General features: G+C 51.3%; 1 protein-coding gene across 1 annotated transcript; it reads right to left on the reverse strand.

Annotated features, from left to right (window-relative positions):
* Positions 1-1187: 1187 nt before the first annotated feature.
* On the reverse strand, positions 1188-18807 carry LOC134037098 (homer protein homolog 3-like). Its single transcript, XM_062482415.1, has 10 exons — positions 18380-18807; positions 18035-18083; positions 14838-14994; positions 13592-13723; positions 12988-13095; positions 9774-9907; positions 7783-7939; positions 4352-4459; positions 3529-3609; positions 1188-3443 (listed from the first exon to the last, which is right to left on the reverse strand). The coding sequence occupies exons 2-10, from the start codon at positions 18055-18057 to the stop codon at positions 3258-3260; spliced, it is 1086 nt and encodes a 361-aa protein (XP_062338399.1). The 5' UTR covers positions 18058-18083; positions 18380-18807; the 3' UTR covers positions 1188-3257.
* Between the last annotated feature and the right edge of the window lie 1283 nt (positions 18808-20090).

Consider the following 20090-nt stretch of genomic DNA (forward strand, 5'->3'; position numbering starts at 1 on the left):
GTGCGTGTGCGAATATAATGCGTGTATATCTTCCTCCTAACTCTCATATCGGTCAAGTCATAGACATTCGTTGCTTTAATGACAGCAGTGCTGATCACACTTCTGCAGCAGGCGACCTTTTGTCCCATATTTCATAGTGACAAAGTTGACAACCCTAAGCGTGACCAAAACAGGTAGTACATTTACTAATTTACCGGACGCTTTTATCCAAAACGATTTACAAGTAAGAGCAAAAGGTGCATAGGTCAATGGTCATAAACAACGAGATAGTTGTAATGGCTACTTTTTACTTAAATATTTGTCAGAGCCCATACTTCTTTACTTTTAACTTGAGTGAAAAAGACTACACTGTAGTCTGTAGTCTTTGTACATTTATTCATTTAGCAGACGCTTTTATCTAAAGACTTTGTAGTCTTTTTAAACATGTAAATTGTTTAAACATGAGTTTTACACAGTTTCTACACCTTTATATCTGTTGTTATACTGTTGCTACACTGTTATTACACTGTTATTATGCTGTTAGGACTTTTTACACTGTTATTATGTTATTATGTTGCTATTACACTGTTATTATGTCGTTATTATGTTGCTATTACACTTATGTTGTTATTACACTGTTATTATACTGTTATTACATTATTACACTGCAGTGGTGGAAAGAGTACTGAAAATGGGTACTTAAGTACACTTATTGTGTTATTACACTTTCCACACAATTATTACACTGTTATTATTATTACACTGTTGTTACACTGTAGCTACACTGCTATTACGCTGTTATTATGTTATTACACTTTTATTATGTTACACTATCATTACAATGAGATTACACCGTTGTTACACTGCTGTTACATTGTTATTGTGTTATTTACACTGCAAAAGTGTAGTTAGGCCTTTTACAAGTCTTTTTAAACATGAATATCTGTACTTGGGCATTGGACTCCCAGGCTGGTCCCACTCCGGGCATGTCTGTGTTTCCATCCACCCTCCTTTGCTGCAATAAAATAAAAAAGGAACACTGTTTGGTTGTCATGGTTTTCATCTCTTGGAAGCAGCAATCCGCCATGTTCAGCAGACTGATATTGTCAATTTGATGTTTTCCTGTTTACGTTTGAGTCTGTTCCTTTTCTGGTCATGAAGAAAGCTGGTGTTCATACAAGCACAAGAAAATACTCCAAGCACGGCCAACACTAGCACTTATTTTATTATCTGGATTCATTACACATTCCTGTAAGCTTTGTTTCAAAATAAGGCTTTAAAGACAGCAGACATGGTTATCCACACATACACACTCTTCTTCACATGGTGAGTGCATCTGAACAGTGTTAACTACCGTACTTTTTGGCAAACTTTTCCTAATGTTCTTATTCATAGGATTGAACAATGAAATTGCAAGTGAAAGTACTTAACTGTTCTAAACCTTAACTATCTTATTCAGCTATAGGAGCTTACTTAAACATCCTGTTGGTACAGTAACTATCTTAAACTAATATGAATATACAGTCAGATAAACTGGACAGTTTCAGACAGCACATTACATCAAGATTACACCATTAACCTTCTTACACTTTCTAATAACTTATACCTCTAACACTATATCATCCCAATATTGATATATCATCAATTCCATAGCAGTTCCTATGCAACTACAATGTTGTTACTGTAGGGATTGCTATGTAGATACATGATGGTTAATGTTGCCTTGATGTAGTGTTGCCATAGGCTACAGTCTTCTCTACACTGGTGGTCTTTGGTGTACATTAGCTTGCACTGATGCTTGGGTTAGCTTGCACTGATGCTTGGGTTAGCTTGCACTGATGCTTGGGTTAGCCTGCACTGATGCTTGGGTTAGCCTGCACTGATGCTTGGGTTAGCTTGCACTGATGCTTGGGTTAGCTTGCACTGATGCTTGGGTTAGCTTGCACTGATGCTTGGGTTAGCTTGCACTGATGCTTGGGTTAGCTTGCACTGATGCTTGGGTTAGCTTGCACTGATGCTTGGGTTAGCTTGCACTGATGCTTGGGTTAGCTTGCACTGATGCTTGGGTTAGCTTGCACTGATGCTTGGGTTAGCTTGCACTGATGCTTGGGTTAGCTTGCACTGATGCTTGGGTTAGCTTGCACTGATGCTTGGGTTAGCTTGCACTGGTGCTTGGGTTAGCTTGCACTGATGCTTGGGTTAGCTTGCACTGATGCTTGGGTTAGCTTGCACTGATGCTTGGGTTAGCTTGCACTGATGCTTGGGTTAGCTTGCACTGATGCTTGGGTTAGCTTGCACTGGTGCTTGGGTTAGCTTGCACTGATGCTTGGGTTCTCATGCATAAATGCTGCAGGATGCATCTCAACATGCTGTCATACCTCACCTATACATCAACATTTTCTTGCATCTTAAATTTGACAACAAACTTGGATTGTGTTTTTTAATTACACTAAACTTGCAGAATCATTGGAATACTTCTGAGAATACCGAGGCTTGGGGTTCCTTATCTCAAGGTCAGAACTGAGTCATGTCAAGGTCATTGCCCTTCAACGCGTACAATAAATACGTGATTAGCTTAAGTCCCAGCCGCAATCTCATGCAATTAGAACCTAAACCAATAGACCGCCCACAAATTATGTAACAATGGCATCGGGTGAAATTAGAACTTGACTAGTGGTTCCCCTGCTGCAGCAGTGAGGACACAGGGAAAACGCCCCAACAACAACCAGATGACAGAACAGCAGAGCGCTAAATAGGTTCCGCTGGCGTGGTCGCTGGGGTGGTCGCTGGGGATTTCAGAGCTCATGTTCTAAAGGGTTCTTCAGACATCAGCAGGTCCAGGCTCAGGTTCTCCTCAGAACAAGGTGGAACAGGACCCCTTACTCGTAACCTTACAAGGTTTTATAAGTTCCTCTCAGAAGTATGATCTCTGCCCCACCAAGCACGTGTGACCCCCTGCTTATTGGCCCCTGGTTTGTTGCCTAGACACTTAACTGCATTGGGTAAGCCAAGTAGAGGAGGCTGTGTAGCACAACAACGTCAGATATACAGGATTCCTACGCTAGCTAACAACCTAAACTTAACAAGCCTAATTTAAAAGAGCCAGCGCCACGCAACATCAGACCAGCGGACAATCAGGGGAGAACCTCAGGTATATCTCTCTCCCTCACCCATCTCCACCCTTCTCATCTGTCCTATGAAATGATGGACTTGTGTACAGAGGAGAACAAACATCAGACTCATCCTCTCCCCTCCTCCCCGCCTCTCCCCCTCTCTGTCTATTTGTCGAGCAGTTTGGCCAAGCTCTGGCGCAGGTCGTTGAGGTCGTAGATCTTCAGGTCCAGGATGTCCACAGCCCTCTGCAGATCCCCCTCCAGGCGGTCGCGCTCCTCCAGGGAGGCAGCCAGACTGTGCTCTGAGCCTTGCACCCTCCGTTCCAGCTCCACGCTGCGCATCTGCAGCTCCTGCAGTGCAACATTATGGTTATTATGGGATGCAGCACTCTGGTTATTATGGGATGTACATGCAGTAGACTGGTATCCAAGGTACCTGTAGTCTATGGGTGGCCTCCTCCCTGTCATGCTCCATCTCCTGGTACTCAGCTTTCTGGCTCTGCAGGATGTGGATCTCCTGTGGAGGAGGAGGTCAGGAGGGTTAATACACTGTGGATCTCCTGTGGAGGGAGCGAGGAGGTCAAGAGAGTTAACACACAGATGGACGCTGATGATGCTGGATGCGTGAGGGTGGAGATCCTGCGAGAGAGTGCTGTTCAGGTGCTGACCAGGTGAGTGTAGTGCTGTTCAGGTGCTGACCAGGTGAGTGTAGTGCTGTTCAGGTGCTGACCAGGTGAGTGTAGTGCTGTTCAGGTGCTGACCAGGTGAGTGTAGTGCTGTTCAGGTGCTGACCAGGTGAGTGTAGTGCTGTTCAGGTGCTGACCAGGTGAGTGTAGTGCTGTTCAGGTGCTGACCAGGTGAGTGTAGTGCTGTTCAGGTGCTGACCAGGTGAGTGTAGTGCTGTTCAGGTGCTGACCAGGTGAGTGTAGTGCTGTTCAGGTGCTGACCAGGTGAGTGTAGTGCTGTTCAGGTGCTGACCAGGTGAGTGTAGTGCTGTTCAGGTGCTGACCAGGTGAGTGTAGTGCTGTTCAGGTGCAGGTCAGGTGTGTGTAGTGCTGTTCAGGTGCAGGTCAGGTGTATGTAGTGCTGTTCAGGTGCAGGTCAGGTGAGTGTAGTGCTGTTCAGGTGCAGGTTAGGTGTGTGTAGTGCTGTTCAGGTGCAGGTCAGGTGTGTGTAGTGCTGTTCAGGTGCAGGTCAGGTGTGTGTAGTGCTGTTCAGGTGCAGGTCAGGTGAGTGTAGTGGTGTTCAGGTGAGCCCACCTCGTCCTTGGCCTTCAGCAGGGCCTCCAGCTCCTCCAGAGACTGAGTCAGCTCGTCCTTCAGCATGTCGCTGGGACCCTGGCCTCCATGGGCCTCAAGGTCAGCCACCTGGACACACACACACAGAGCTATGTTAGAAACCAAGCCCAGCCTAGCCCAGGTCCAGCAGCCCAGTCCAGCCTAGCCCAGGTCCAGCAGCCCAGTCCAGCATAGCCCAGGTCCAGCAGTCCAGTCCAGCCTAGCCCAGGTCCAGCAGTCCAGTCCAGCCTAGCCCAGGTCCAGCAGCCCAGTCCAGCATAGCCCAGGTCCAGCAGTCCAGTCCAGTCTAGCCCAGGTCCAGCAGCCCAGTCCAGTCTAGCCCAGGTCCAGCAGTCCAGTCCAGCCTAGCCCAGATCCAGCAGTCCAGTCCAGTCTAGCCCAGGTCCAGCAGCCCAGTCCAGCCTAGCCCAGGTCCAGCAGTCCAGTCCAGCAGTCCAGTCTAGCCCAGTCCAGCAGCCCAGTCCAGTCCAACCTAGCCCAGGTCCAGCAGTCCAGTCCAGCAGCCCAGTCCAGCAGTCCAGTCCAGCAGTCCAGTCCAGTCTAGCCCAGGTCCAGCAGCCCAGTCCAGTCCAACCTAGCCCAGGTCCAGCAGTCCAGTCCAGCAGCCCAGTCCAGCAGCCCAGTCCAGCAGTCCAGTCCAGTCTAGCCCAGGTCCAGCAGTCCAGTCCAGATAGTAGAGCCCAGCTAGTACAGAATCCAACTAGTACACAGTCCAGCTAGTACACAGTCCAGCTAGTACAGAGCCCAGCTATTACAGAGCCCAGCTAGTACAGAGTCCAGCTAGTACAGAGCCCAACTAGTACAGAGTCCAGCAAGTACAGAGCCCAGCTAGTACAGAGTCCAGCTAGTACAGAGTCCAGCTAGTACAGAGCCCAGCTAGTACAGAGCCCAGCTAGTACAGAGTCCAGCCAGTACAGAGCCCAACTAGTACAGAGCCCAACTAGTACAGAGTCCAGCTAGTACAGAGCCCAGCTAGTACAGAGCCCAGCTATTACAGTCCAGCTAGAACAGAGTCCAGCTAGTACAGAGTCCAGATAGTACAGAGTCCAGCTAGTACAGTCAAACTAGTACAGAGTGCAGATAGTAGAGCCCAGCTAGTACAGAATCCAACTAGTACAGAGTCCAGACGGTACAGAGTGCAGCTAGTACAGAGTCTAGCTAGTACAGAGCCCAGCTAGTACAGATTCTAGCTAGAAGGACACCTCTAGAAGGTCCAGGAGCCTCGCAGAGCGGGACGATGGTATTTTTAACCGTGCTTGTTGGCGAGGGGCAAGGGGGGGGGCTGCCAGTTCCCTCTGGTGATTCTTCATTTCTCCAAACTGGGGCAGTGAAAGTAGGATATTGCTGTCCTACAAACCCCTCCCTCTCTCTGTCTTACTCTCCCTTTCTCTATACTCTCTCTATCTCTCTCTCTCGCCCTCCCCGACTCTCCCTCTCTCTCGCCCCTCTGGAGAGCTGAACCATTTTCAGCCACCTGGTCGCCTGCTTCCGAGAGGAGGAGAAGAAGAGAGAGGCGGAGAGGAGAGGGAGGAGAGGATAGGAGGAGAAGAGGAGGGGGAAGATGAAGATAGGGAGGAATAGTATTTGATTATGTATCATGTTTAACATCAGTGGATGTTTTAGAAGACTTGAGTCGGCTAGCCTGATCAATAGCACGTATTAGAGAGTGTTTGATTAGTTTCACAGCTCATGCCTGTTCAGGAAAGGATCCACAGGTTTGTATTGCGCTGGGAACCCTAACAGCTGGGAGAGAACAATAAAGGAATTGGCAGTCTTTTAAAAGATGAAGTGAATAGAGATTTGCCACAGAAGACAGGATGTGTCGGAAGAAGGAACTAAACAGACTGAAGTGGAACTGAGTTTAGTTACACAATAACACAAAGATGCAGTTTAAACCAGGCAGTTATACAGACTGTCTATAGTGGTAAAGATTAGAAGATTAGAAGGTTGCAGGTTCAACTCCACCCCTGTATGGTGCTGTTGACGTTATTATGATCATATATATTATCATCTATGACTTGTAGCTACATCATTAAAGGCACAATGCTCTAATCCACTCATCCTAGATCCACGTGAGGGTAAGGCTTGTCCTCCACACGGGCAGCAGGGGGCTGGGGCCAGCGCTACACCATCCTCAGGTTAAATATAATCCTAGTCTGCAGACACATCTTCAAGGGAAATTCTGGATGATTATAATCCCTGTCTGGGATTAATGTGTCTGAGAAGAGACCCCATATTGTCCAGCATGTTGTCTGGATGATGTTCAGATGGTTGTCTGGACGTCTTCCCCAGCTCCAGCAGGGTTAGAGGTCAGACTACAGGCCACACTCACCCATACAGGCCACACTCATCCCTACAGGCCACACTCATCCCTACAGGACACACTCATCCCTACAGGCCACACTCATCCCTAAAGGCCACACTCATCCCTACAGGCCACACTCATCAATACAAGCAACACTCATCCCTACAGGCCACACTCATCCCTACAGGCCACACTCATCCCTACAGGCCACACTCATCCCTACAGGCCACACTCATCCCTACAGGCCACACTCATCCCTACAGGCCACACTCACCCCTACAGGCCACACTCACCACTACAGGCCACACTCATCCCTACAGGCCACACTCATCCCTACAGGACACACTCATCCCTACAGGCCACACTCATCCCTACAGGCCACACTCATCCCTACAGGCCACACTCATCCCTACAGGCCACACTCACCACTACAGGCCACACTCATCCCTACAGGCCACACTCACCCCTACAGGCCACACTCATCCCTACAGGCCACACTCACCCCTACAGGCCACACTCATCCCTACAGGACACACTCATCCCTACAGGCCACACTCATCCCTACAGGCCACACTCATCCCTACAGGCCACACTCACCCCTACAGGCCACACTCATCCCTACAGGCCACACTCATCCCTACAGGCCACACTCATCCCTACAGGCCACACTCATCCCTAAAGGCCACACTCATCCCTACAGGCCACACTCATCAATACAAGCAACACTCATCCCTACAGGCCACACTCATCCCTACAGGCCACACTCATCCCTACAGGCCACACTCATCCCTACAGGCCACACTCACCCCTACAGGCCACACTCACCCCTACAGGCCACACTCATCCCTACAGGCCACACTCATCCCTACAGGCCACACTCATCCCTAAAGGCCACACTCATCCCTACAGGCCACACTCATCAATACAAGCAACACTCATCCCTACAGGACACACTCATCCCTACAGGCCACACTCATCCCTACAGGCCACACTCATCCCTACAGGCCACACTCATCCCTACAGGCCACACTCAGCCACACTGGTCTGACTCCTGGTAGGTTACCTGGTCTGTCTCCTGGTAAGTTACCTGGTCTCGGAGCCTGTCTGTCTCCTCCTGGTAGGCTGTGAGCTGTTTCTTCCACTGTTCCACGTTGGCGTTGGCCTCATGCAGCGCCGCCACCAGCTTGCTGTTGCTGTCCTGCAGGGAGAACAGCTCCGCCTCCAGGTTCATCTCACAGATCGACCTGCAGCACACACACACACACACACACACACACACGTTATACACACACAGGTTACACACACACATTATACATAAACAGGTTACACACACATCACACATACGAACACGTTATACACACACACGTTATACACACATTACACACACGTTATACACACACACATTATACACGCAGAGGCTACACACACACGTTACACACACACACACATATGTTGCACACACTACACACCATGTTTGAGGTCCAAACAAGCACGCACGCACGCACGCACGCACGCACGCACGCACGCACGCACGCACGCACGCACGCACGCACGCACGCACGCACGCACGCACGCACGCACGCACGCACGCACGCACGCACGCACGCACACACACACACACACACACACACACACACACACACACACACACACACACACACACACACACACACACACAGGACTACCTGCTACACACACAGAGAACCTAAGAACAAGTCGCAAATAGAACCTTATTTCCTTTGACACACACCAACAACAGCATCTCTACATGCACCTACTGTCTGCACATAGTACCAGCATAGACTGCTGGTGTCCATGGGGAATATCATGCGCTGGTCGCCATAGAGACAAGCAGAGAAATACTATATGACACTTAGACCATATGCGTCATTAGGGAGTGGGTGTGTGTGAGTATATGTGTGTAAATGTGAGTGTGTGTGTGTGAGTATACGGGTGTGTGTGTGTGAGTATACGGGTGTGTGTGTGTGAGTATACGTGTGTGTGTGTGTGTGTGTGAGTATACGTGTGCTTGTGTGTGTGAGTATACGGGTGCTTGTGTGTGTGTGTGTGTGAGTATACGTGTGTGTGTGTGTGTGTGAGTATACGGGTGTGTGTGTGAGTATACGGGTGTGTGTGTGTGTGAGTATACGTGTGTGTGTGTGTGTGTGAGTATACGGGTGTGTGTGTGTGTGTGAGTATACGGGTGTGTGTGTGTGTGTGTGTGAGTATACGGGTGTGTGTGTGTGTGTGAGTATACGGGTGTGTGTGTGTGTGTGAGTATACGGGTGTGTGTGTGTGTGTGAGTATACGGGTGTGTGTATGTGTGTGTGTGAGTATACGGGTGTGTGTATGTGTGTGTGTGAGTATACGGGTGTGTGTGTGTGTGTGAGTATACGGGTGTGTGTATGTGTGTGTGTGAGTATACGGGTGTGTGTGTGTGTGTGTGTGAGTATACGGGTGTGTGTGTGTGTGGGCACAGCAGGTCCATTAGAGTGCTGGTTCCAAGATGCTGGGAGCCCTTGTTGCTGCTCTATTATATCTTTACAAAGACTCGAGTGATCCCATCATTACCCATCACCACAGCAACCGGCCAAAACAAACAGGTAGCCTGGTAAGAGGACAGGAGTACGGTTACGTGGGTACGGGGGGGGGGGGAGGGGGCTGAGGGGGAGCTGTCTGGAGGAAGACTACATCCTGAGTTCATCATATTCTAGAGAGAAGGAATGACAAGTCAGAGACGAAGCATGTTCCTGTCGGGAAAGACTGAGGAGGTCCAAACCAGCCCTGAGGAACAGACCAGCCCTGAGGAACAGACCAGCCCTGAGGAACAGACCAGCCCTGATGTGCATAATAGTTCTGGGGTGTTAATATTCGGAGCAGGGATAGATCTATATCAATGTTTTTTATTTTTTTATTATTGAGTTCTGAAACTCCGGTATTTGGTTTACAGCTGTGGGTCACATGATCACACCATGTAATCATCCAGTCCACTTGAGTGAGTCAGTGTGTGTTTGAGTGTGATGGTCAGTGTGTGTGTGTGTGATGTTCAGAGTGTGTGTGTGAGAGTGAACAGGTCACCCTTCTGAGAGCATCTTCTTGATGCGTTCCTTCTCTGAGGACAGGGTGATGTCAGCGCTCTGGCTGCGGTACAGCTTGTCTTCAGCTGGCCCGTTCACACACATCACTGGGGACTGCAGCTCATCACACAGGTCCTGGACCAATAGGAACACCACAACAGTTATGACAGCCAATAGGAGCATTAGAACAGTCATGACAGCCAATAGGAACTGTCCTGTGTGTGTGCGTGTACGTGTGTGTGTATATGTATGTGTGTATATGTATGTGTGTGTGTATATATACGTAAAACAGACCCACCTGAGAGAACTGGAGTTCCATCAGACAGCAGGGATGAACACAACCACAGCAGGTCAAAATTATCACATTTCTAACTATTGTACAAACTTAACATGGAAACAACTAAAACATGACAATGATTATGGTAAAGAACGAATGAACATAACCATGTTCACTACGAGACATGAGAGAGAGACCAGGTAGAGAGAGAAAGAAAGAGAGAGAGAGAGAGATAGAGGATGAAAGGGAGTGAAAGAGGAAGACGGGAAGGGAGAGAGAAGAGAGTTCCAGCTAGGCACACTGCAGGGAGGGCGAGACAGAGGAGAGCTAGGCACACTGCAGGTTGTTCAGGATAATTTTACCAGTGTCCTAGTTATCCCTCTCTCCCACTTCCCTCTGAGACAAATGACCCAGCTCTTCCTCCACTCTCTCCTCCTCTTCTCCCTCATCCTCTTCTCCCTCTTTCTCCTCGTCCTCTCCCTGAGGTGGGGAGGCCTGGGGGATTACGGGGGGTAACAGGCCTGGGGGGTTACGGGGGGTAACAGGCCTGGGGGGTTACGGGGGGTAACAGGCCTGGGGGGTTACGGGGGGTAACAGACCTGGGGGGTTACGGGGGGTAACAGGCCTGGGGGGTTACGGGGGGTAACAGGCCTGCGGGGTTACGGGGGGTAACAGACCTGCGGGGCAGCGATGGTCAGGGCGGTGTTGGGTTACGGGGGGTAACAGACCTGCGGGGCAGCGATGGTCAGGGCCGTGTTGGGTTACGGGGGGTAACAGGCCTGGGGGGTTACGGGGGGTAACAGGCCTGGGGGGTTACGGGGGGTAACAGGCCTGGGGGGTTACGGGGGGTAACAGACCTGGGGGGTTACGGGGGGTAACAGGCCTGGGGGGTTACGGGGGGTAACAGACCTGGGGGGTTACGGGGGGTAACAGGCCTGGGGGGTTACGGGGGGTAACAGGCCTGGGGGGTTACGGGGGGTAACAGGCCTGGGGGGTTACGGGGGTAACAGGCCTGGGGGGTTACGGGGGGTAACAGACCTGGGGGGTTACGGGGGGTAACAGACCTGGGGGGTTACGGGGGGTAACAGGCCTGGGGGGTTACGGGGGGTAACAGACCTGGGGGGTTACGGGGGGTAACAGGCCTGGGGGGTTACGGGGGGTAACAGGCCTGGGGGGTTACGGGGGGTAACAGACCTGGGGGGTTACGGGGGGTAACAGGCCTGGGGGGTTACGGGGGGTAACAGGCCTGCGGGGTTACGGGGGGTAACAGACCTGAGGGGCAGCGATGGTCAGGGCGGTGTTGGGTTACGGGGGGTAACAGACCTGCGGGGCAGCGATGGTCAGGGCCGTGTTGGGTTACGGGGGGTAACAGACCTGCGGGGCAGCGATGGTCAGGGCGGTGTTGGGTTACGGGGGGTAACAGACCTGCGGGGCAGCGATGGTCAGGGCCGTGTTGGGTTACGGGGGGTAACAGACCTGCGGGGCAGCGATGGTCAGGGCCGTGTTGGGTTACGGGGGGTAACAGACCTGCGGGGCAGCGATGGTCAGGGCCGTGTTGGGTTACGGGGGGTAACAGACCTGCGGGGCAGTGATGGTCAGGGCCGTGTTGGGTTACGGGGGGTAACAGACCTGCGGGGCAGCGATGGTCAGGGCCGTGTTGGGTTACGGGGGGTAACAGACCTGCGGGGCAGCGATGGTCAGGGCCGTGTTGGGTTACGGGGGGTAACAGACCTGCGGGGCAGCGATGGTCAGGGCCGTGTTGGCCAGTAACAGACCTGCGGGGCAGCGATGGTCAGGGCCGTGTTGGCCAGTAACAGACCTGCGGGGCAGCGATGGTCAGGGCCGTGTTGGGTTACGGGGGGTAACAGACCTGCGGGGCAGCGATGGTCAGGGCCGTGTTCGGTTACGGGGGGTAACAGACCTGCGGGGCAGCGATGGTCAGGGCCGTGTTGGGTTACGGGGGGTAACAGACCTGCGGGGCAGCGATGGTCAGGGCCGTGTTGGCCAGTAACAGACCTGCGGGGCAGCGATGGTCAGGGCCGTGTTGGGTTACGGGGGGTAACAGACCTGCGGGGCAGCGATGGTCAGGGCCGTGTTGGGTTACGGGGGGTAACAGACCTGCGGGGCAGCGATGGTCAGGGCCGTGTTGGCCAGTAACAGACCTGCGGGGCAGCGATGGTCAGGGCCGTGTCGGCCAGTAACAGACCTGCGGGGCAGCGATGGTCAGGGCCGTGTTGGGTTACGGGGGGTAACAGACCTGCGGGGCAGCGATGGTCAGGGCCGTGTTGGGTTACGGGGGGTAACAGACCTGCGGGGCAGCGATGGTCAGGGCGGTGTTGGGTTACGGGGGGTAACAGACCTGCGGGGCAGCGATGGTCAGGGCCGTGTTGGGTTACGGGGGGTAACAGACCTTCGGGGCAGCGATGGTCAGGGCCGTGTCGGCCAGTAACAGACCTGCGGGGCAGCGATGGTCAGGGCCGTGTTGGGGGGTAACAGACCTGCGGGGCAGCGATGGTCAGGGCCGTGTTGGGGGGTAACAGACCTGCGGGGCAGCGATGGTCAGGGCCGTGTTGGGGGGTAACAGACCTGCGGGGCAGCGATGGTCAGGGCCGTGTTGGGGGGTAACAGACCTGCGGGGCAGCGATGGTCAGGGCCGTGTTGGGGGGTAACAGACCTGCGGGGCAGCGATGGTCAGGGCCGTGTCGGCCAGTAACAGACCTGCGGGGCAGCGATGGTCAGGGCCGTGTTGGGGGGTAACAGACCTGCGGGGCAGCGATGGTCAGGGCCGTGTCGGCCGGTAACAGACCTGCGGGGCAGCGATGGTCAGGGCCGTGTTGGGGGGTAACAGACCTGCGGGGCAGCGATGGTCAGGGCCGTGTCGGCCAGTAACAGACCTGCGGGGCAGCGATGGTCAGGGCCGTGTCGGCCAGTAACAGACCTGCGGGGCAGCGATGGTCAGGGCCGTGTTCGCCAGCTCCATCTTGTCCTGAGACTTTTCCCTGGCCAGGCGGGCGGCCTCCTTCACTTCTTTGAAACGATCAGAAAACTGAGGAGACAAGAGGAGCATTCAGCTTCTACAGCAGAAACAGGTCTACTCGTATCAGAGAGGACAGGCCTGTCTGATGCTGTCTTGGTGTGAAGTGGGGAGGAGGAGGAGGGAGAGGAAGAGGAGGACGGAGAGGAGGAGGAGGAAGGAGAGGAGGGAGAGGAGGAGGGAGAGGAGGAAGAGGAGGAGAAGGAGGGAGAGGAGGAGGGAGAGGAAGAGGAGGAAGGAGAGGAGGGAGAGGAGGAGGGAGAGGAGGAAGAGGAGGAGGAGGAGGGAGAGGAGGAAGAACAGGAGGAGGAAGAGGAGGGACAGGAGGAAGAAGAGGAGGAGGGAGAGGAGGAGGAGGAGGGACAGGAGGAGGAAGAGGAGGAGGAATAGGAGGAAGAACAGGAGGAAGAACAGGAGGAGGAAGAGGAGGAGGGAGAGGAAGAGGAAGGAGAGGAGGAGGAGGGAGGGGAGGAGGAGGAGGGAGAGGAGGAGGAGCAGTATGCCTTACCTGCTGGAGCTGCTGCTCAGTGGCAAAGCCCAGCCCGTACACGGTATTGGCTCGGTTGTCGGCCCACTGGCCAAACTTCTGAGACGTCTTGGTGAAGGTCATGCTGGGGGTGATGGTGCAGTTGATGATGGCCTGGAACACCACCCAGAGAATGAGAGGGAAAGAGAGAGTACATTCTGACTACAGAGTACATTATATGTAACTTGGCATTATTATATATTTTTGAGATTGATAATATTTAAGTTCTATGATTTGTTCATAAGTACATGTGGTCCAGCCTGTGCTATTAATTAACCATAGAACCCCCCAAAACACCACACCACACACACACACACACACACACACACACACACACACACACACACACACACACACACACACACACACACACACAGAGGAAGGTGCAGAGCTACCATATAAAGTGCTTTGGTTTTCTGTACATACAGGTCTCACCTTTCACAACATGTTAACACAGTTAGAGAGAGTGAGGAGAGAGAAGGGGGAGTGTGTGTGAGAGAGAGGGTGGGTGAGAGTGAGGAGAGATGGGAAAGTGTTAGAGAGAGAGAGAGCAGTTGAACCCTGGAGGGATGTTGTGCTGAGAACACTGCTGGTCAGAGATGAGTTGGTGTTGCCAGGGTAACAGATGTAAACAGATGTTCTCACACACGTATCATTAGATCATATCCTACATCAGGGACTTAAGCACAGGCACAATCCCATGGATTTACACACGCAAAACACACATCTGTAAGAACATGTGACCTCCCCTCCCCCCTCCTCACAGTCCCCGGGCGGGGAGGACCTATAAATACTCCCCGTCCTCCCGCGTGGTCGCTAGCAGGGCCAGCGGCAGCTTAGAGGTGGAGTCTGCCTGTCTGAGGCTGTAACACCGGCCCAGAGATTATAACACTGGTGACGACACACTGCTGCTGGGGACACAACATGTGGGTCAAACAGGAGGTGTTGGGAGATAAGATAGATTCCACTCTCCCTCCATCTCTCCACCCCTCCCATGCTCCTCCACCCCTCACTCCCCTCCCTTTGTCCCTCCCGTCTTCCCTCTTCCCTCACCTCCTCGCCCCCTGCCTCCTCCCTCCCTCCCCTCCTCCCTCCCCTACCCCCTCATCCCTCTTCCCTCACCTCCTCGCCCCTGCCTCCTCCCTGTGATCTCCTGTGTTGACCTCACTTCCTGTGCTGTAACCCTACTTCCTTTGCTGTGATCTCACTTCCTGTGCTGTGACCTGACCTTAGTCCCGCCCACGCTGATGATGCGGTACACGTTGCGGTTGCTGTCGTAGAAGAAGGACACTGTGACGGCATGTTTGCTGGCCGGGATCCAGTTCCTCTTGGTGGCTGGGTCGATCTGGAACACATGAGCCCTGGCACTGAACACAGGCTGCTCCCTGGGGGAGAGGAGAGGAGAACACATGAGCCCTGGCACTGAACACAGGCTGCTCCCTGGAGGAGGAGAGGAGAACACATGAGCCCTGGCACTGAACACAGGCTGCTCCCTGGAGGAGAGGAGAACACATGAGCCCTGGCACTGAACACAGGCTGCTCCCTGGGGAGGAGAGGAGAACACATGAGCCCTGGCACTGAACACAGGCTGCTCCCTGGAGGAGAGGAGAACACATGAGCCCTGGCACTGAACACAGGCTGCTTCCTGGGGAGGAGAGGAGAACACATGAGCCCTGGCACTGAACACAGGCTGCTCCCTGGAGGAGAGGAGAACACATGAGCCCTGGCACTGAACACAGGCTGCTCCCTGGAGGAGAGGAGAACACATGAGCCCTGGCACTGAACACAGGCTGCTCCCTGGAGGAGAGGAGAACACATGAGCCCTGGCACTGAACACAGGCTGCTCCCTGGAGGAGGAGAGGAGATTGACAGAAGGGCAGAGAGGAGTGAAGAGGGAAGGAGAGAGATAAAAGCAGACAAGCTTATGCAGTGGCATAACGACATCTCTGACATTGATAACAAACCAACCCGTTTCAAAATCGGTTGAAAATTGAGCAAGTTATGGTAATTTAAAAAGTACATGTAGCACCAACACAATGTTATGGGTGAGCGAGTTGACTGTAGCAAGATGGCCGCCATGTGCGGACGTTCTAGACTCCGCTGTAAGACATCTAGACTTTATCTATGGGTCTGTCTACCAAAACCTTTCAAACTCATCCCAGCCTGCCCTGCTTCCAGCCTCTCTGCTCTGGCAAGTGTTGCTGTGGTGAGGTATCCTGGATACGGGTAAACATTCCAAAGCAACAGTGCCACTGGTGTTCTAGAATGCTGCAGCAGCTGACTGACCTAAACCCCCTAACTCTCCTTCCCTCCTCCAGGAAGTCTGGTGCTCTACCAGGAAGTCTGGTGCTCTACCAGGAAGTATGATTCTCTACCAGGAAGTATGCCAAATGTTATTGCAAGACAGGAAGAGAGCTGAGTCTCTGTCAGGCATACTATACAACATGTAAATAGTCTGTCAACTATTTATATGGATCTCACTTGAGAGGTGATGATTTAGGATGTGGAATGGGGACAGAACAGTGATAGAGATGAAGGGCAACAGCAGTATAATCTGTATCCAGTCTGACCTCTTTATCAAGCACTGTGTTCAGTACGAGTCTCCAGATCTAGGGACTAGCCTTGCACTAGCCTGGTACTAGACTGGAACTAGCCTGGAACTGTAGACTGGGACTAGCCTAGCACTACCCTGGTACTAACCTGGGACTGTAGACTGGGACTAGCCTAGCACTACCCTGGTACTAACCTGGGACTGTAGTATGGTACTAGCCTGGGACTGTAGACTGGGACTAGCCTGGTACTGTAGCCTGGGACTAGCCTGGTACAAACCTGGTACTAGCCTGGGACTTTAGACTGGTACTAACCTGAGTCTAGCCTGGCACTAGCCTGGTACTGTAGCCTGGGGCTAGCCTGGTACAAACCTTGTACAAACCTGGGACTAGCCTGGGAGTGTAGACTGGTACTAACCTGGGACTAGCCTGGCACTAGCCTGGGACTGTAGACTGGTACTAACCTGGGACTAGCCTGGCAGGCCATAGGTAGGGAGGCCTGGGGGTAGTGGCCGGATTATTTGGTGAAACGATTAAACCTCTGTACTGAAATCAACACAGATCTTACTCTATAAGCGTATGGATCAATACAGATATCACTTTATAAGCGTATGGATCAATACAGATCTCACTCTATAAGCGTATGGATCAATACAGATCTCACTCTATAAGCGTATGGATCAATAACTGGCTCATTCACATCCACCGATCACCTCAGTAATAACACAGCCTGAGCATCCTGACCAATCACTGGGCTTACAGCCTGAGCATCCTGACCAATCACTGGGCTTACAGCCTGAGCATCCTGACCAATCACTGGGCTTACAGCCTGAGCATCCTGACCAATCACTGGGCTGCTACTGGAGCAGGACAAGCAGGACACCGGATCACGGTGGGTCTGTCAGGGGCTACTCTCTCGCACAAACACACACACACTCTCTCTCGCACACACACACACTCTCTTCCTCTCACACATCCTCTCTCACTATCTCTCTCTTATTCTGTCTTCCTTTCAATTTTTTTCCTTTCTCTCTTTTACGATCTATTTCTCACTGTCTCTATATGTGCAGGTTGTATATCTTCCTCTCTTCCTCTTCCCTTCATCTCCTCTGTCTCATTTTCCATGTACTCTTCCCCCTTTCACTTCATGTTCTCTCTCTCCATTATCCTTTTCCTGTCGCTCCTTCGCTTTACACTCCTCTCTCTTTCACTTCTCCCCCTCCTCCATCTCTTCTCTCTCTGTCTCATTCCGTCTCACTCATCTTCACCCACCTCTCTCTCTCTTCCCCCTCCTCTCTCACCTCTCTCCCAAACCTCTCTTTCTCACACAACCTCCTCCTCCCCCCTTCCTGCCTGCATGACAGTGTCGAGGTCCAGGCAGAGCTGTTAGAACACAACTGAGGTGTTCTGCAGCTCAACAGCCAACACAACAGACCACTGAAACCTGCATCCATTAACTACATACATTGGCACACACAACAGCTCCAAAAGCGCTTCCAGTCCACACGTCCTAATTAGTAAGTGTTGGTACATGTATGTAAAACCAACAGTGATTCCCGAAGCATTCCTCAACCCGAGCTTACAGACCAACTAAAACGAGTTCTCCAGATCTTGGGGTTGTTGGCAGTGGTCCAGTCTAGTCTCGCTAGAATGATAGAATTCAAAGATCAAGGTGCCACATTAGTTTAGCTGTTAACTGTCAAAAGTTGTCACCGTCACATATCTGGTTGTCACGGTTACATACCGAGTTCTCGCGGTTACAAAGCGAGTTGTCACCATGTCACTTTCCCTCTAAAACTAACAAGGTTGTTTAGTCCGAAGCAGACGCACTGAATGACAGTGTTGTGAGACCCGTGTCTAGAGGAGAAACACGTACCTTTCTCGATGGTGGGGAAACATCTTACAAGGAAAGAGAGGCACCTTTTCTGTGGAAGAAGAGGATTTAAACGCAATTAAATAACCGTTCAAGTCAAGCTTTGAGTTACAGAGCCTCGTAATAAGCTTGTGTCTGACAGAACGAGAGTAGCACAACTGAATAGGCTAACAAGCCAGTCTGGGCGTTTCATTTCAACACAAAGTGGTAACAATACACACGAAGGTCATTCATCGTCTGCAAATGCAAAACTTTTTTCCTTCACTTTCTGCCTCTTTTTTCATAGCAACAGTTGCTAGCATGGAACCATCTTGGGATAGATAACAGATTTTGACAATGACCACTCACCCCATTGCGCTGTAAAAGATTAATGAGAGCAGTTCTTTGTTGTCCCGTGCGTAACTTAATGTTGCAGACCACAGCTGCAATTACGGGGCTGTTCTCGAAGTACCGTATAGTGCCCCACCGGTTGCTAATTTCACTGCAAAGCGCAACTTCACTCTCGTTGCACGACAACCGAGTGACATCAGAATCGATTCCGTTTAAGTTTCGCTACGGTGGCAGCGCGAGGACAGAACCGCTGAAACGGAGCAGTGCGCGTCTCGTTAACAGAAGTGGCATCGGTCCGATAGATCATGGACGAGATATCTCGGTGGTACTTGGTTGCACTTCAATAACATCGCAACGCGTTAGCCCGTGAAGCATTTTATACCGGTGTGCTCCGTACGGAGCTCTGCGTTGGTTACAAAGTGTTGCTTGGCGCGAGCTACTTAACGACGAATCACGGTGGGAGAGAAAGCGCTGGCAGCCGGTGACTTCTCTGTGCCGTCGGCTCCAGTTGCGGGTCAACATCGCCACTTGTCGGTTAGAGTCGGTCATTTAATCTCTGGCATCTCTCCTGAGGAAATCAAGCAGAGCTTAATAGGCATGTTTCATACATTCTGAAAGTTAGGAAAACGTTGTTCCAAATCCTACTATTCCCGGGAGAACAGAAAACTATAAAAATGCCCATGAATCTAATGAAGTGACTTCCAGAGGATGGGAAGCAGGTGATCCACAGGTAAACAGGAGCACAGAACACTTTAGGGGGAGGACACATCTTGCATAGTTCTCTGTGTCATCCTCTGTGTATCTGCGTTTTACACCAGAAAACTGAGATATTAGAATTTTTTTATCATAAACTCATAGCATCTCATAGCTTCTCATAGCAGAACTTCAGACTTCAACTTTTGCATCAGAACTTTTGAATTAGAACGTCAGTATTAGAATAGCAATAGCCCTCCTAAATAGCTCTTACACATGAACTTTATGGCACTTTAACTTTATTTAACATTACTACTGTTGCACTACCTCCATTCTTATTTATTATTTTGCTCATACTGGTACTATCTGTCCTTGTATTGTTTTTCTGTTTTGTCTTATTGTTCTATTTGTGATGCTATAGCATGCATGGAGAACACCAAATCAAATTCCTAAAGTCTGTATACATGGCGAAATAAAGTTGAATTGAACTTAAGCATTATACCTATAACACAGATAAGGAACATATACACAAATAAACAAGTTAATTTCACATTTATATACATTAATTGTGCGTGCAATAACTTTCCTGAGATGTACATAATGATTGGTAAAAATATATTTAAAATAACACACAAATATTTTTTTTTACACATAAGACAAGTCAATAAACCAGCCTGCCAGTTCCTATTACCTTGAGGCCTGAGTGCAGCAATTGAAGCCCAGACAGGATCACCTTGATAGGACGATACAGGACAGAGACTCTCTGGGTCACTACGTACACAATCACCCAGATTATAATGATTATACACACACACACACGCACACACAACGACTGCTGGTAGTGCACACGGTCAGGTTCCACTGTGAGAGTCCAGGTGGACTCAGTGTTTTAGTGTCTTTGATGGTCTTGGTTCTGCTGGTCCTGGTTCTCACGGTCCTGGTTCTGCTGGTGTTCCCCCTGCCTGGTCCCTCCCCCCTCCCCCAGCAGCATCTCCCCCACCAGCGCCTGCAGGGCCCTGCCCAGCTGGCCCCCGCT

Source organism: Osmerus eperlanus, chromosome 16 (assembly GCF_963692335.1).
Source record: "Osmerus eperlanus chromosome 16, fOsmEpe2.1, whole genome shotgun sequence".
In the NCBI taxonomy this organism is placed as follows: domain Eukaryota; kingdom Metazoa; phylum Chordata; class Actinopteri; order Osmeriformes; family Osmeridae; genus Osmerus; species Osmerus eperlanus.

Bases quoted from the DNA above. Each gene is read 5' to 3' on its own strand.
- LOC134037098 (XM_062482415.1), bottom strand. From the start codon at position 18,057: ATGTTTCCCCACCATCGAGAAAG. The intron at 13,724-14,837 runs GTCAGGTCACAG...GTGGTGTTCCAG, and splicing joins TCAGCGTGGGCGGGACTAAG to GCCATCATCAACTGCACCAT. The intron at 3,444-3,528 runs GTACCTTGGATA...GTTGCACTGCAG, and splicing joins AGGCCACCCATAGACTACAG to GAGCTGCAGATGCGCAGCGT.